The 18,380-nt window shown below is 47.8% G+C and overlaps 1 protein-coding gene across 3 annotated transcripts in view; it reads right to left on the reverse strand.

Annotated features, from left to right (window-relative positions):
• The window catches only part of Col26a1 (collagen type XXVI alpha 1 chain), a 127,060-nt gene that overhangs the window by 82,615 nt on the left and 26,065 nt on the right, over positions 1-18,380 (reverse strand). For all 3 annotated transcript variants that reach the window (XM_035443399.1, XM_035443398.1, XM_027416213.2), the window contains exon 2: positions 7,731-7,853. In XM_035443399.1, coding sequence (XP_035299290.1) covers positions 7,731-7,853 — 123 coding nt within the window. The remainder of the gene's footprint in view (positions 1-7,730; positions 7,854-18,380) is intronic.

Consider the following 18,380-nt stretch of genomic DNA (forward strand, 5'->3'; position numbering starts at 1 on the left):
TTTTCCTTCCAGAAGCTGCCTGAGGCTTCTTCTTTCAGGCCCCGAATGCAGGGGGAGAGCTTGTCCTTCAATACAGACCCCCTCTGGTCCTTATTCTCGGGGACATGCTGCTGGCTGGTGGCACTCAGGTGTCCAGAACTCTGTAAAGCTCCTACTGGACCACAATGGCAAGCACATGTTCTACCAGTTGGTGGCGCTGTTTCACCAGCCTGGCCGACCAAGGCTCGGTTTGAGGGACAACTATGTCTCCTGGATATCCAGAAGGCTTCATGGATTTGTGAGCTATTTGCCTATGTAAGGCGGAACATGAGGGTGCTCCATCCCCCTGTCAAACCTCCTACCCCTGGCCTTGCACACGAAGGCTCCCCTCCCTATATGTCTTTCCTTCCTCTTCCCAAAGACAGTGAAACTTGATTGTTTTCTCCTGTGTGAAGCCCCTCTGTCCCCTGGGCAGAGTGACAACCTCCCCCTTTTCCCCTGCCAGCACATCTTGTGAGAGACTTGGTTATACATCATTCCTACACTCAGCAAACAATTGCCAACAGCCTGCTTTGTGCAAGTGATTGGAATATTAGTGAACAAGGTACCAGGCAAGGTGGCTCACACACTTTAACCTCAGCTCTCAGGAGGCAGAAGCAAGTAGATCTCTGAGTTCAAGGCCAGTCTGGTCTACATGGTAACTTGTAGCTATATAATAAGACTCTGGCTGTCCTGGTTAGAGTTTCTATTGTTGTGATGAAACACCAAGTTGAGGAGGAAAGGGTTTGCTTGGCTCACACTTCCACATCAGAGTGCATCGCCGAAGGAAGTTGGGACAGGAACTCAAGCAGGGCAGGAACCTGGAGGCAGGAGCTGATGCAGAGGCCATGGAGGAGCGCTGCATACTGGCTTGCTCTCCATGGATTTCTCAGACTGCTTTCCTATAGAACCCAGGACCACAAGCCCAGGAGTGGCACCACCCACCATGGGCTGGACCTTCCCCCATCAATCACTAACTGAGAAAATGCTTTACAAGGGCCAGAGAGATGACTCAGTGGTTAAGAGCACTGGCTGCTCTTCCGAGGTCCTGAGTTCAATTCCCAGCAACTATATGGTAGCTCACAACCCTCTGTAATGAGATCTGGTGCCCTCTTCTGGCCTTCAGGCATACATGCAGATAAAACATTGTACTAAATAAATAAATCTTTTTTTAAAAGGAAGAAAGAAAAAGAAAATGCCCTACAGGCTTGCCTCCAGCCCTATCTTATGGAGACATTTTCTTAATTGAGATTCCCTCCTCTTCGATGACTTTAGCTAGTGTTAAGCTGGCATAAAACCATCCAGCACACTGGCCAAAAAACAAAAGATAATATACAAAGCAGGCAAAGAAGAGTGAGAAGCCAACAGATGGGTGTGATGAAGGAAGATGCTGACTTTCTCCAGTTTTGTTTGTGTATGTGTATAAGTGTGTGTGCATACCACAATGTGTGCATGTGTGTGTATGTGTGTGAGAGAGAGAGAGACAGAGACAGAGACAGAGACAGAGACAGAGGGGACAACTTGTGGGAGTCAGTTCTCTCCTTCTACCATGATCAGAGAGCAAACTCAGGTCCTCGGCTTGGCAGCCGAGGAGACTCACCTCAAGATGTGCTTTCTGAGAGACCACTGCCTGAGGCCAGACGGGAAAGCAAGAGAGGCAAGGAAGGGAGGCAGGGGCTGCTAACTGAGAACCAGGTACCCAGCAGGGACAGATGGCCTCACTTTCCAGAGAAGAAAAGTGACACCCAGAGGAGGATGAGGTCAGACTGGTTTGACAGACCCAAGCCCCCAGTGGGACCAGCCAGTGTGCTTGTGTCTGCTCTTTGCTGGAGTCTTGGGAAGTGGCTCCATGAATGAGAGTGCTTGCTGTGCAAGCCTGAGGAAGGACCTGAGTTCACATCCCAAGCACCCACGTATAGTATATGTACCAATAACCTCAGAGTGTTACAAGCTGAGACTGGGGAATTGCGGGGGGGTGGGGGGCTGATGCTGCCAGCATAGTTCAGGGTTAGTTAGAGATCCTGCTCAAGGGAATAAGGAGGAAGCAATAGGAGAGGACCCTTAACATTCTCCTCTCATCTCCACATGGGACCTGGACCCCAAGCAGTCAGAGAGACCCTGCTCTCTGCAGCAGCCCCCAAACCTCAAAGACCCTCCGTGGTAGTCAATATTGACTGTCGGCTTTACAGGGTCTAGAGCCACTATGGAGACAAACTTCTGGGCATGCCCATCATAGAGTTTTTAGATTAGGTTAATGGAGAAGTAAAGGCCCACCTGGAATGTGGGTGGCACCATCCCATGGGCCAGGGTTCCAGACTGGATAAAAAGGAGGAAGTGAGCTGAGCACCCGCATCTGTCTCTCTCTGCTTCCTGACTGTGGATGCCATGTGACCAGCCGCCTCACACTCCTGGTGCCATGTCTCCACCATGATGGACTATACCTTCTGACTATGAGCCAAAAATCAAACTTCCTCCCACAAGTTGCATTTGTGGAGTATTTTGTCATAGCAATGAAGAATGTAAATAACCACACTGTGGAGTTTTATGTCAACTTGATGTAGGCTAGAGCCATTTTGGAAGAATGGACCTCAATTGAGAAAATGCCCCCACCGGATTAGCATTTAGGTAATGCTATGGTACATCTTGTTTTGTTTTGTTTTTTGTTTTCTGTTTTTTTGTTTATGTTGTTATTTTGTTTTTGTTTTTGCTTGTTGAGACAGAGTTTCTCTGTGTAGCTTTGGAGTCTGTCCTGGAACTTACTCTGTAGACCAGACTGGCCTTGAACTCACAGAGATCCCCCTGCCTCTGCCTCCCGAGTGCTGGGATTAAAGGCCTGTACCACTGCTGCCTGGCTTGGTACATATTCTTTATTGATGATTGATTGGTGTAGGAGGTTCAAACTTACTGCCAGTTGTAGGGGAACCTGTAGCCATGCCTGCTTAGGGGCTGGCTATAGGTCTGCCTGACCACGCCTGCGAGGGCATGGTCAGGGTGACATAGAGTGAGAGGTTCAGGGCTGCGTTTCAGTTTCGTTTTTCCTTTTTGGCTTGCTGGATAGACTGCTGCCTCACCGGCTGGCTAGGTCACTCTGTAAGGCTTTTCCCTATTAAATACTCTATATTTCTACTTGGCTCCGGATTGGTAATTACCCACTTTAGCAGGTGTCACCCCGGGGCTGGTGATCCAGGGTACTGTAAGAAAGCAGGCTGAACAAGGCATGGTGAGCCAGCCAGGAAACATCACTCTGCCATGGTCTCAACATCAGCTCCTGCCTCCAGGTTTCTACCTTGAGTTCCTACATTGACTTATGTGGATAATGGATTACAAGTGGGAAGACGAGACAAGCCCTTTCTTCCCCAAGCTGCCTTTTGTCATGGTGTTTTCTCACAGCTATGGAAAGAAACCCTGACTAAAATACCAACAGGCCCTTCACGGATACACAGATCCTCCAAAGGAATGATCAAAATCACAAGAATGTGTCATGAAGGGAACTCTGGAGGGGTCCCACAATTATGCAGTGACTATCCTGGAAGACTGCAGACACACCCAAAGTGTCCCCAAAAGCAGGTTGCATTAAAAGAGACTAGAAGGGTTGGCAAGATGACTCAGCCAATAAAAGTGCCTGCTGCCAAGCCTGACAACCTGAGTTCAATCCCCAGGACCTGCCTAATGGAAGGAGAGACCTGATTCCTGAAAATTGTCCTCTGACCTCCACATTTTTAAGGAAGAGATTTGAAGAAGGTATGCCCATCAGAGATAAGATACCCGATCACTTAAATAGATGAGCAGAGGCCATAACCCTCTGTCCTTTGAAGGAAACCTCCCTATAGTAACATGAGATCTCTTAATGGGATCCTGGGTACTACCATGATCCAGAAGTCACTGGCTCAACCCTAATTCCTCATCCAGAAGAGCCTGACATCCCTCACTCACTGAGCAGGTCATCCTTCCAGGCTCCCTGCTTTCCTAGTCCTCTGCTTCTTGACCAGAGACCACAATGAAGGGGAATAGGCTGGGAGGTAGCAAGACAGGCCTAAGACTCCATGACAGAAATGGGGAGGCAATGCTGCTGGTGGTGGTGGGGGTTATCTCCTGGCTAACAGCAAAGGACCAAGAAGGAAGGAGGGGATGGTCCCACTGCAATACTGCGACTGGAGGAGTTGTCTCTGGCCTTGGGCATTTCCCAGTGTCAGATGGAAGGGGCAGCCCGCCAGTCGTGGTGGCTCAGCACTTGGGATTCTGTTATCTCAGCTCTTGAGAAACAGAGGCAAGAGGATTGTGAGTTTGAGATCACTGGGCTACCTAGTGAGTAGGTAGGTTTCATCTCAAACAACAATGAAATCAGGCAGAGGCTGGAGAGAGAGAGCTCAGAGGGTAAAGCACTTGGCAGGGTTAGGATCAGAACCTGATAATGCTGGTCATGGGCCAGCAAGATGGCTCAGTGAATGAAGGACTTGACATACAAGCCTAGAGACCTGAGTTCAATTTCTGGAGCCCATGTAAGTATGGAAGGAGACAACCGGCTCCATCAAGTTTGTCTTCTGACCTGCACACACACACACAACACACACACACACACACACACACACACACACACACACACACACACCAGGGAAAATACAGCAGACCCTGCAGACAGCCTCTTTCATTGTAGCTCAGGTCCATCAGAGGTAGGAGACATTGCCCAGACATGGGGGCCTCTGTGCTTCCACTCCACGGTCAGGGTGAGGAAGAGGAAGAGAAAGGGGGAGGAGGGGCAAAAAAGAGGAGGAAGAATGGGATGGGAGAGAGGAGGAGGGACAGGAAGGAAAGACCACATCTTAAAGTATTTAAGTCAGAACTCCATTTAGCCTGGCAGGCATCTGCCCCCTGAGCAGCAGGCAACCCCACCAGAGCAGGGGGCCGGCCAGCAGGGGATCGTCTGGCAGAGGAGGAAGAAGGAGGCAGATGATGCCCTAGAGAGTTCCTACAAAGCCTCCACTCTGCACATCTGGAAAAGGTTGGCTGGAATGCCATCAAAGATCTCAGAGGGGCTAAGTAGTCTGCCAAGGGCAGAGGAGGTCTGGTGGAGCCAAGTTACCCACCCCTCAGTCCCTATGCAACTCCTTCCTCCAGGCCTGCCAGGCCTCCTGAACCCAGCCCACCAATCTCAATGCTTGACTGAGGAACTGGGCGGGGGCACCCAAGGGTGACATCCATACCGAACCTGACACTCACTGCAAGGAATAGATACAAGTCTCCATGTCCCAACTGGGAAACTGAGGCACTGAGCAAGGAAGCCCAGATGGTCCTTCCTGTCTCCAGGTCCTTTGTTAGTTCTGTGGCAAAACACAGCACTGTGTTTGGCCTGTAAGGTTGGGTTGATTTGGGCTCAGAGTTCAAGGTTCAGCCCATCAGGAGAGAAGGGCAGCTGGGCACATGGCATTGGCAGTCAGAAGACGTGATGAAAGCTGGCACTCTGCTCACTTACTGTTTTTAAACTTTTACTTAATTTTATTGATTCAACTCTCTCTTTCTCCTCTCTCTCTCATGTTGTATGTGTGTGTGCGTGTGTGTGTGTGTGTGTGTGTGTGTGTGTGTGTGCACATATGACATGCATGTGCATACATGGAAGCCAGAGGTCAACCATCCACACTGGTTTTGTTTTGGAGACGTGTTTTTCACTGGCCTGGGGCTTGCAAATTCGGCCAGGCTGGCTATAGGTTAGCTGATCAGTGAGCCTCAGGAATCCACCCATCCATCCCTTCCCTGAGCTGGGGTTACAAGGGATGGATGTAACACCACCACACTCTGTTTTTAACCTGGGTTCTGGGGCTTGAACTCAGGTCCTTTAGCTTGTGGGGCAAGCACTTTACAGATTAAACCATGTCCCTCAGTCAGGTCCTGTTCTTGCTTCGTCCATAGCAAAATCTCAAATTCTTACTTCTTTACCTCAAAGTTTCTCCCAGCTCAATGCCATCCTCATTCCTACCACTGCCCCTGAAATGTACTCACCGCTGTCCCCAGTAACTCACAGTGTTGTATCCTCTGGATAGCCAGAGAGCACCAGGGAGCCACCTTCCTCTGCCTCCCCAGCGCTGGGATTACAAACATGTGCCACTGTGCCCAGCTCTTTTACGTGGATTCCAGGGATGGAACTCGGTCTCTTGTTTTTTACAGCATGCACTTTACAATCTGAGCCATCTCAAGCCCAGATCAATTATCTTGATGTACCCCAGGCTGGCCTCTTAAGTGCTGGGACTATATACACACCCAAACAACCTTCCCTGAAGGTCTCTCCCTCTCTCCCTCCCTCCCTCCCTCCCTCCCTCCCTCCCTCCTCCCTCTCTTTCTCCCTCCCTCCCTCCCTCTCTCCCTCTCTCTCCCTCTTTCTCTTTCTCGGCTGGGCTTGCTATGTATCAGAGGATAACCTTGAACTTGTGATACTCCAGCTTCTACTTCTGAATAGGGGATTCTAAGCATGCTGTCCCCATGTCTATTTTATGCATGCTAGGAGCATTCTACCGACACATCCCTTACTGTCTAGGGCTGACCCAGGCTCTAGAGATTGAAGCGATGTTACTGCTATGGAGAAAGCAGACAGACACCAAGAGAAGCCGTTTGCAGCTGATCTCAAGCTTAGTGAAGAGCGTTCTGTGTGTATCTTGTTTTCCCCACCACAGTTTTGTGCCAACACAAATCAAGGCATCCAGGAATGCTTCAAAGGATGGGAGAACCAAAATTGGGCCCCACACAGCTTCAAGAAAAATGGGAAGGAGAAACAGACAAGAAATACGGAAACCTGAACGGTGCTATGTAAATGCTGCGGTTGAAACGTGGCCAGACACACTGAGCAACGGGGATTCTAAGCGAACGAATAGGCCCGAGTCAGCTCGGGGTGGGGTGGGGGTCTTGCTAGCATTTGCTTCCCTAACCTCAGAATGAGGAATGCAGGCACACGGCATGCCCAGGCCTGAACCGCACCAGGAGCTGCCTGGGGGCTGAGGGCCTGGAGTTGGCTTCTAAGCTCTCGCCACACACATCAAGAGCCTCTGCCTCAGAGTTGATGACGGGACTTCCATCATGGAGCCTCATCTCCTCCTCCAGCAGTATCTTGAGGCCGCATTCTCTTCCCTCCGTTTTAAAGTAGGGAACCTAGGCTTACAGAGTGACTCCTAGCCAATGAGACATCAAGGGAAATCTCCAAGATGGCTGGGCTGTGAGAAGGTGGAGCTGAGAGAGACATGAGAGGAGAATGGCTGGGTGTGGGTACACTTAAGGGGGGGGCAGCGTGGGTGCGGCCTTAAGGGGGCGTGGTTGTTGAAGGGTGTGGCTGTGGCTGTGGCTATGAGATGCAGAACCACAAGAGGGCTTGGCTGGTGGAGGCAATGGCTGTGGGAAGGTTTGGCTGTTAGAGGGTGTGGTTGTGGGAGGATGTGGCTGTAAGAGGACTAATTATGGAAGCCTCAGGAGGAGCCTCTAAAAGCTGGATTTCCAAGCTTTTAGATAAATGTAGTTTATTTACTTTTTTCGTTAGCACCACCTGTCACCACCTGCTCTGACCCCTCTCCCAACAATCCTGGTGGCATGTACACCTCACTCCCTATACCCAGAATCTGGGCTCCAGTCTCCTCTTCAAGCATCAAACCAGCCAACCCCAGAACTGTACTTGGGTCATACCATGCAAGGGGACAGAAAGGCAAGGCAGAGCAGGGCACCCTGGGTGCCTTTACCTCACAAGGTTGGCACAGGGCCCAGGCCACCGGCAGCTCTGGTAGACTCGCTGGACCACCGTCTCGGAGCCGTTCTGCACCTGGCAGGACACTGTCCTTGTCACCGTGTGATGGCACCAGTGCCTGTGGGGACAGCAACAGTCACATTAGCCTTGGCCATTCCCAGAGGACCCAACAGCAGTTTAGAAGATCGTGCTATGGGGAAAGGGGTACTGTCAAAATAAAATACCCAACAAAAGCAACTGAAGGAAGAAAGGGTTGGTTTGAGCTCAGAGTCTGAGAGTGCAGTCCATCATGGCCAGTAAGCATAGCAACAAGAATGTGAGGTGGCTGGTCACATGACAACCCCAGTCAGGAAGCAGAGAGATGGAGGCTGGTGCTCAGCTCACTTTCTCCTTTTTATTGAGCCCGGGACCCCAGCCTAGGGAACGATGCTGCCCATTTGAAGTGGCTCGTCCCACTTCGATGAATCCAGTCTAGAAACATACTCAGAGCTAGGGCTCCCAGGTGATTCTGGACTCTGTCAACTTGACAAGCAATATTAATCATCGTCATCCAGCCTGGACCAGATCCGCCTGTTGCAGGACTCTGTCCAGAAAAAGGCACTCTAATACCAATGAGAGGAGATGAAGAGAGGAGATGGCACCAGTGTGTAGGAAGCATGGCTTAGAGTAAGCATTGGAGAAACCAGGACTATCAATCACATGAGCCTATTGACCTCAAAGAAAAATGAATGATGCCTGGTCACCTGGAATGCCAGAGTGAAAGTGATCAAACCACCTGGAGAACCTGGAGATCCTTTGCTAGTCTATCAGGAGCCAGTCTCCATTTGGAATCCCTGCCAGCACCCCCCCCCCAACCACCACCCTGTATCCTGAGCATCATTTAGGCTCTAACCCTGATCTTTGTCTTTCAGTGAGTAGAACCCATCCTTATGAAAGGGGTCCCATGCACTTTACATCCTACATCAATAGATCCCATCCTTACCCTTACTTTAAGCCCTCCCTCTCTGGGCCCTATAGCTGAGCTCATTTACCAGCCAATAGAACTCATTCTTATTGTGATGGTCACAGGCGCTTTGCTACTTTGCTAGAGAGTTTCTATGTAACTATGCCTAAAGCTTTGTGACTCTGGAAGTTTTGATCCAGTGCCTGCAAAGATGGTACTGACTTGAGTTTTGTTCTTCATCTCCCTGACAGCTGTGAGGCTTATGGAGTCCCCAACAGCAGTGGATGGAAGCCAGGACAGCTCTTGAAAGGCTTCTATCCCTGGTCCAGTTTGTATTCTCATATTATACCCTAAAACCACAAGGTGGGGCAGGCAAGTGAGATTTTACAGAAGCACACATGGCCATCAGCAGGTTGTGAAAGGCCACGACCCATTGTATTAGCTATTTCTGCAGGTCATTCTGTTTCAGGTAGTAAGTGAAGCCATGTTTGGCAACTCTGCAGTACAAGCAGTGCTTTCAGTAAACCACTAAATAAATAACTCAATATCTAACCATTGGTCTTTTTATCTATTCTACTTCATTCTCTTTTCTTCAAATCCTGAGTTTATCCCCACTCCCACCCTCCACAGCAAGACACAGTCTTACTGTGTAGCCCTAGCTGGTCTGGAACTTGTTATGTAGATCAGGCTGGCCTCCAACTCACTTAGATCCACTGTCACCGCCTCCCCAAGCTGAAATGAAAGGCGTGTGCAGTAGCCCAGATGAATGCAGTTTACATTGAACTGTGTATCTGGCCTGTGGTGGTTAATCTTTAGAATCATTTAGAAAACACACCCCTGGGCGTATCTGTAAGACCTAATCAGAGAAGTGTAATTGAGGTCCACTCTGAATATGGACGGCGCCATCCAGTGGTCTGGGATCAGGGACAGAGAAAGCAAGCTGACTGCTGGCATCTGCCTCTCCCTGTTCCCTGACTGTAAAGACGGTGTGAGCAGCTACCTCAGGGTCCTGCCCACACTCTCACCTGAATGAATCCAGTCTATAAACTCCCTCACAGATGCATCCACAGTTTTGTTTCCATGGTGATTCCAGACCCTGCCAAGTTGACAATATGAACTATCAGAGACCCTGTGTCAGGGCTGAGGGGAAGGGAGAGAACCTTGGCCCTAAGCCCTGTTATCATCTCAGTCAGTGACCTGTGGATTCCATGAAGGAGAATCAGTCTCACCTTGCTGCAAAAGGTCACTCTAGTGGAGATGACAGACAAGGGCATGCTTACAGTACCAAAACACAGGGAAAGGGGTCCAAACATCTGATGAGCACAAGGAGGTATAGGAACAGAGCAGGGTCAATTCTAGGAAAGGCTACCAGCTAAGCATTGGAAGATCAATCCATTAGCAGCAGTTATGTCAGCCATCAAGGGACAGCATCAGTACAGAAGGAGAAATGTGGGCCAGCAAGGATGAAAGAGACACAAGCACTGTACACAAGAAAACCCTGTACAATTAGAAGTGTCCAAGAGGGCACAGGTCTGTTGTATCAGTTCCTCTGGAGGCCAGGGCCACTCGGTAGCAGGGTACTTGGCTAGAAAACCAGTGAGGGAGTGGGCTCAGCATTGTGCTATTAGAATCCCTCAGTGAAGAGCTAAGGGGTGGCAGTCGTAGAGCCTCTGTCTAGAATCCCCCAGTGAGAGGCTGGGGTGTGACTCAGTGGTAGAGCCCCTGCCTAGAATCCCCCAGTGAGGGGCTGGGGTGTGGCTCAGCAGGACAATGACCGGCTACAGGAGGTAAGAGAAAAGAGACCTGAGCAGGGATAGCAGAGGTGGAGAGGGGGGCAGAACACATAATATGAAGACCGGGCTAAGGTGTCTAGCAGGAACATGCTCCCATCCCTCCCACCTCCCACCATATCCTAGAAAATTCAAAGCTAAAAATAAGTCCCAAGCCACATTAGAAAATGAGAAGCAGTGGGCTAGACATTTTGAGGCTTCTAGGAGAGACAGAAAGCAGATGGGAGTAATTTGGAGGAGGAGAGCACACCGGAAATATGCAGCCAACAGGACCAGCACTAATGATGGGGGCAGTTTAGGAACAACACGTGTGGCCAATGTGGTTGGGACCACCCCAGGTGACTGTCATCAGAGGTGAGGGCAGGGACCTCAGTGTCAGAGGGTAAGGCAGGAAGCACAGTAGAAGTGGTAGAAGGTAGAGGTAAGAAGCATGCCTCGCCGGGCATTGGTGGTGGCACACGCCTTTAATCCCAGCACTAGGGAGGCAGAGGCAGGGGGATCTATGTGAGTTCGAGACCAGCCTGGTCTACAAGAGCTAGTTCCAGGACAGCCTCCAAAGCCACAGAGAAACCCTGTCTCGAAAAAAAAAAAAAAAAAAAAAAAAAAGAAGCATGCCTCTGTCCCTGCTGGTATCAAGCATCAGGCATGCAGCTGAGAGGGGTGGTACACACCTACACCTACATTCTTAGTATTCAGGAGGCTGAGGCAGGATTGCAAGTTTGAAGCTATCTTGGGCTATACAGTGAGTTCAAGGCCAGCTTGAACTATCTATCTAGCACCATAGACTCATCAACTGGTGACCCGTAGTGTTCCTTCAAAGTCAGATGGCTGAGATCTTTTGCACACTTGTTCCCCATTTTTCACCCAAACAACCAGTGTATCAAAAGTCAAGGTGTCCTTAGGCAGTGATGGCGTACGCCTTTAATCCCAGCACTCAGGAGGCAGAGGCAGGTGAATATCTGTGAGTTAGAAGCCAGCCTGGTCTACAAAGTGAGTTCCAGGACAGCCAGAATTACACAGAGAAACCCTGTCTTCAAAAACCAAGAAAACAAACAAAAAAGTCAAGGTATCAATAAACAGAAGTAAACTCATAGAAATAAACAAATACCAAGAAATAAACAGAAGTAAACTCATAGAAATAAACAAATACCAAGAATTAAATTACTTGAAGAGAAAAATAAAACCAAGGCACCAACTCAATAGGCAATAAATCACAAGGAAAAACAACAAAGGAACAAACCAAATAAATATGGGTTGATTTGTTGTTGTTGTTTTGTTTTGTTTTGTTTTTGAGGCAGGATCTCGAGTAGCCCAGGCTGGCCCCAGTCTCATGATCTATCTGCGGATGGCCTGTAGCATCTGATCCTCCTGGCTCTGCTTCTCAAGTGCTGGGGTTACAAACTTATTCCACCATGTCCGGTTTATGTGAGGCTGGGGATCAAACATGGCTTTTTGGATGCTAAGTAAGTACTCTACCAACTGGGCCACATTCCCCAGCATGGAGGGAGCTTCTGAAAACGTAATTAATATCCTCAAAGAGTTAAGACGATATACTGCTTATAAAATTATGGGATGAAAACTTTTGATCCCTTAGAAAAGAAGTGAGCCAGGCCTGGTGGCACACACCTGGGTGTTGGCACTGGGAAGAGGGCAGGGATCAGAACTTCCAGGCTTGCTTCTGAGCACCTGCTTTTCTCTAAGAAATGTGACGGTGGCAGGAAAGAGGGCCCTAGCTCGGTTCCAGCACCCACATCAGGTAATGCACAACTATCTGCAACTCTGGCTCCAGGGAACTTGATCCCACTTCCTGCTGCCGCACATACATGGGACACACACACACACACACAGAGAGAAGAGAGAGAGAGAGAGAGAGAGAGAGAGAGAGAGAGAGAGAGAGAGAACAAAAATAAACCCCTAAAAATAATAACAAAACAGAAAACAAAATAAATGAAATGTAAGAGTTCAGGATGAGCTTCAAAACACAACAGCGGGAGGTAGGGGTGCTCCAATGAGCTGGAAGCCTGAACTGTGGCCATGAAGCCCTTCAAAAGCATCAAAGAGGGAAATTGCAAGAGAAGCAACAAGCAGGGTATGGAGGTACAGGCCTTAATTCCAGCACTCAGGAGGCAGAGGCAGGCAGATCCCTGCATTTGAGGCTAGCCTGGTCTACAGAGCAAGTTCCAGGACAACCTGGGATATGCAGAGAAATCCTGTCATGGAAAAAAAAAATCACCAAGAAACCAGGTTTGATAGCACATACCTGTAACTGTAGCACTTGGGGAAGTAGAGGCAGGAGGATCAGGAGTTCAAAATCATCCTCAGCTACCTATTGAGTTTGAGTTCAGCCTGGGCTACATAACACCCTAACAGAAAGAAGCAGGGAGGGAGAGGGAAAGAGAAGGGATGAAATGGAAAATGAAAGAGAGAGAATGCAGTAAGGAAGATTCTCCAGAAGCCGGGTGGCGGTGATGCACACCTACTTAATCCCAATACTTGGGAGGCAGAGGCAGCAGATCTCTGAGTTTGAGGCCATCCTGGTCTGCAGAGCAATTCCAGGACAGCCAGGACAACACAGAGAGACCCTGCTTGAATGGCCCCCCACCCCTATCAAAGAAAAAGAGAAAGAAAATTCACCAGAAGGAACACATGACTTCCTAACCTGAAGGGCTCTGCTGAGTGATGCTATAGTGAAACTTCAGAACAGTTCAGGTGAAAAGAAAACGCTAACTAAATGCCATAGGAAGAGGGTAGAGTGGGAGAGGAACCTCCAGCTCCAGAGGATCTGCTGCCCCCTTCTGGCCTCCAAAGGTACCATCACTCATGTGCACATACACAAAGACACACAGATACAAGTAATTTGAAAATTAAAATAAATAAAAACATTTAAAAGTTGAGCAAATATCAGGTATCATTTTTACATGTGAAAATTTCAAAATCTTGGTATTGTGCTATTTTGAAAATCTGTGGCAACTTCAGGATGAGGGTTCTAGCTAAAGGAAGTAGGTCACCAAGGATGGGACATGGGAGTTATTATTACTGGTCACTTCCTGTCAGTCTCTCCTTCCTGGTTGGCCATAATGTCAAGATAATTTCTCCACCATGTGGCCCCACAGTGATAGATTGAATCTGCTGAAACCACCATCCAAAATAAATCATTCTCTCCTTCAGTTGTTCCCGTTAGTTGTTATAGATACAGTAAAGCAAAGGTCACTTAACATAGAAGGGAAAGCAGGAACTGAATTTATGTGACATCCACAGCTTGGGCCAATGTTATGGAACACCAGTACAGCAACTTTAGGTGGGTCCCGGGGATTGAACCGGGATCTCTGGGCTTGCATGACAAGCTCCTTTACCAGCTGAGCCATCTTGTCAGCCCTCTTCCTTTTATTATCACATAGCACAGGTTCTGTATCACCCTCTGTGTATGTGTTGCCAAAAGGGCACAGAACTGTGATGCTTTTCTAAATGACCTACTGCCAATCTGAGGACAATGCCCAATCTTGAAACACATCCAGTGGACACCAGAACAGGCAACTCGTCCAGCCACCTCTGGATCGCACCAGGTTGTTTCCACAGGGAAATGAACTGCACATTGAGAAACATTTTCCAATGGTTTGAATCATCCTTTGCCGACATCTGATATTTTCATGGGCTGTCAATGGCTTCCAGCAACTGAAACCTGGCCCAAAACAATGAAGACAGCAGAACAGAGACACAGAAAGAGGGCTCTGGGCCTGTCTCGAGAGACCTGAAAACCCAGCTCATCTGCACTGGGGAGATGGCTCAGGCAGTGAAGTGATTGCCACAAAAACATGAGAACCTGAGTTTGGAAGCACAGCACCCATGTGCAAACTGCCAGGAATGGGTACATCTGAAGCCCAGCATCAGGTAAAGGGGCTCGCTGCCAATCCTGGTGACCTGAACTTGAATCCCTGGATTCACAAGGGAGAAGGAAAACTAACCCCTTAAAGTTTGTCCTGACTTCCACATGTACACCATAGTAGTTGCACCCATACTCATATACGTAAACACACAAAATGAATAAGTAAGCAAAGAACTAGATGTTTTAAATTGCTTATGTGAATGGACGTTTTGCCTGAATGCATATAAATGTGACCCGTGTAAGCCTGGTACCCAAGGAGGCCAGAAGAATAGCAAACCCCTGGAATTGGAGTTACAGATGGTTTTGAACCATACACGGCTGCTGGGTCCTCTGTAAGAGCAGACAGTGCTCTTTTTTTTTTTTTACATTTTTTATTAATTTATTTTTTACATTCCAATCCCAGTTCCCCCTCCCTCCTCTCCTCCCACTTCCCCTACTTACTCCCACCCCACCTCCCCTCTGTTCCTTAGAGTGGGTGAGACTCCCCTAGGAAGTCTACTAAGTCTGTCCCATCATCTTGTTGAGGCAGGACCAGCAGCCAGTGCTCTTAACTGATGAGCCATCCCTGCAGTCCATAAATAAATAAAGTTTTAGGCCCTTTATGGCAGATAAACTATGCTCCCCTCCACACACTCCACCCCTGAGTGCTGGGTGCAAGGATATACCACTCAGATGCCCTGTTCGTCAGTTACTATACTCATTAATATGATAAAATTCCTGACAAAAGCAACTTAGAGGAAAAAGGGATTGATTTATTTTACTTAGTGTGTGGGAGAGGGGGTGGGAAGGAAAGATGTGTTGCTGGGGAGGTCAGAGGATTACATTTGGGAGCAGCTTCTCTCCTTCCACCTTGTGGGTCCTGAGGCTCAAACTCAGTGTTGTGGAATATTAATTTAAGATGTGTTACACTTGTTTATGTTATGGGGCATTTCTTTAGTGATGCAAAGATGTGTTGCATTCTTTTATGAAGCATTTGTGAAACTCTGTGAAGCTGTGTTACTTTGCCTGTCTAAAACACCTGATAGGTCTAATAAAGAGAAGGAGAAGGAGAGGAAGATGTCAGGGGCCAGTCAGCCAGCCACCCAGACACCCAGACACCCAGACACCCAGCCAGCCACAGAGTAAGAGTGAAAGTAAGACATACATGTGTGTCATGGCGCTCAGGGGACAATGTGGAATTGGGTCTTTCCTGCAATCATTACGGGGACCAGGGATCAAACTCAGGTTGTCACATGATTGTAAGGCAAATACTCGACCAAGTGACCCTTCTTCCCAGCTCAAATTGCTGATTTCAGATGGAAGGGGTGCTGATCTGAGACCTCCATGGCCACTGTCCAAATCTCCTGGCAAAACAAGAAGACCATGCTGTGGAGCCTGGATTCTGGGATCCACCACTGAGGCTTGAAGAATGAAGAACATGTGTGGATTGTGTCCCAGAGGGGTCACTCCCTTGCAGTGACCCTGCAGATAGAGCAAGCTATGTGCCTTCTGAGTATCCCTTCATTAATTATTCCATGCATTCATTCACCAGAACCTTCCATGGTGAGAATTCCAGAGCCTACTCCATGTGAGCAACCTTCAAGGGCCATCAGCTCATTCCTAATAAGCTGCCCAACCCGGAAAGACAGTTAGGGCAATTTACAAATCAGATTTCCTATCCAACACAGCCACAGAGGGTTGCACCATTAGAACAGACCTACAGCCATTCATAGGCATGTCAGAGAGGATGCTCTGAGAGAAGAGGGTGCCAAATGCCTTCCAAGGGATCAGCAGCCCTTCTGATGCATTCAGGACACTGAGGAACAGGTCCTGGCTGGATCTGGGCAGAGCCCACAGAACTAAAGTTGAGTGACTGTTTCTTGTTTGTAAATTCCGAACCCAGCGCTCTACCACTGAGCCACGCCCATAGCCCCTCACTGGAGGATTCCAGGCTGTGTTCTAAGGCTGAGGCACCCACCCACTAGTCACACCCCCTTTCTACAAGAAAGTAGAGGAAGGGGATCAGAGGAAGTGTGAAGGGTAATGGGAGATGAATTTTGTCACGATTGATATACTATACAGGGTTGATATACTATACAGGGTTGATATACTACTATACAGGGTTGATATACTATACAGGGTTGAGGAGATGGCTCAGTGCACAAAAGTCATGCAAATGTGAATGCCTGAGTTCAAACCCTCAAAACATATGTAAAAAACCCAGACATACAGTTTGAGACTCTGTAGTCCTGGATCTCATACAGGAAGATGGAGAGTGGAAACAAGAGAGTCCCAAGAGCTCACAGACCAGCCTGGACTATGCACTGTAAAGACAAGAGACCTGTCTCAAGCAAACTGGAGGCAAAGATTGACAGCTGAGGTTGTCCTCTTACCTCTACACATGAACCACCATGGTAGGCACATACTTCTAATGTACAGTTAACATATGCTAATGAAAAATATTTTAAGGGACCTTAGAGCTGGGCATGATGATTGACATATATAACCCAGCATTTGGGAGGCTGGATGAGGCAAGAGGTGATGAATCAGCCTACCTCCATCTTGGGCTTGAAAGTCATTTTATGGTGAAGACAAACTAGATTCATTCCTGTATATGATTAAATCTGCTTCTCAAGGATTGGGCTGTGCCCCACCTGTAACCATAACTACAAATGGTTCTGTACTTCCTGATCCAGGAATGAAAGCATGCCTTTGTTTCAAAAGGTTGCCATGACCACCTGTCATCTTGACTACCTTGTTTAACTACCTAGTAACCATGTCTTTGTTTTAGGAGATTATTGTTTAACTACCTTGTAACCTTGTCTTTGTTTGGGAGATTATTGTTTAACTACCTTGTAACCTTGTCTTTGTTTGGGAGATTATTGTTTAACTACCTTGTAACCATGTCTTTGTTTTAGGAGATTATTGTTTAACTACCTTGTAACCTTGTCTTTGTTTTAGGAGATTATTGTTTAACTACCTTGTAACCTTGTCTTTGTTTGGGAGATTATTGTTTAACTACCTTGTAACCTTGTCTTTGTTTGGGAGATTATTGTTTAACTACCTTGTAACCATGTCTTTGTTTTAGGAGATTATTGTTTAACTACCTTGTAACCTTGTCTTTGTTTTAGGAGATTATTGTTTAACTACCTTGTAACCTTGTCTTTGTTTGGGAGATTATTGTTTAACTACCTTGTAACCAAGTCTTTGTTTTGTGAGATTATCATGACCAATTTGTTATGCTTATGTTCTGCTTCCTTAACCCTGCCTATTTGCCTACAGAATCCCCCATTTGGAAAGTCCCTACCCTGAGCTATAAAAGCCCTTATCTTGCTCTTGTCCAATGCAACCTTTTGAGCCCCGTCATAGGAGGAGGCAGCCTGTGTACACAAATAAAAAGCTTGTTTTAGTTAATTTGACCATGATGATTTGGGTCGGTGGTCTTTCTCCTCACATTTTTGGGATTAACAGAGGATTGTGAGTTCAAGGCCAGCCTAAACTACACAGTGAGATTCTCATCACCAAACATAAACATCCAGCAAGATGGATCAGTGTGTAAAGCAGGTGCCAGGCCTGACCTCCTGAACACACTTGGTAGAAGGAGAGAACCAACTCTGTAATTTGTCCTGACTTTCGAATGAGAACTGTGGCACAGGTCCTCTCTCTCTCTCTCTCTCTCTCTCTCTCTCTCTCTCTCACACACACACACACACACACACACACACAGAGAGAGAGAGAGAGAGAGAGAGAGAGCATGTTTTAATTAGTGTACCCAGGATCAACATAAATAAACAAGTGTGCAAGTAGCTGTAAATCATAAAAGATCCTTAGCAGTCCCTGTCATACCAACTGCTGAACGGGGAGGTACAAAAACTCTAGAATGTTCTCTGAGTGCCTGGTGCTTTGGAACTAAGTATTCCAATCTCTGCCATAACTGTTCTTTGGAAAACCAGATGTCCATAGATTTGGGGTAGTGCGGAACATGTCTCTCATCCTCTTCTGAAAAGATAAGACTGTATTGCTGTGGGATAATCCTTCAGTGGCTGTGAA

This window comes from Cricetulus griseus, chromosome 4 (assembly GCF_003668045.3).
Source record: "Cricetulus griseus strain 17A/GY chromosome 4, alternate assembly CriGri-PICRH-1.0, whole genome shotgun sequence".
Taxonomy (NCBI): domain Eukaryota; kingdom Metazoa; phylum Chordata; class Mammalia; order Rodentia; family Cricetidae; genus Cricetulus; species Cricetulus griseus.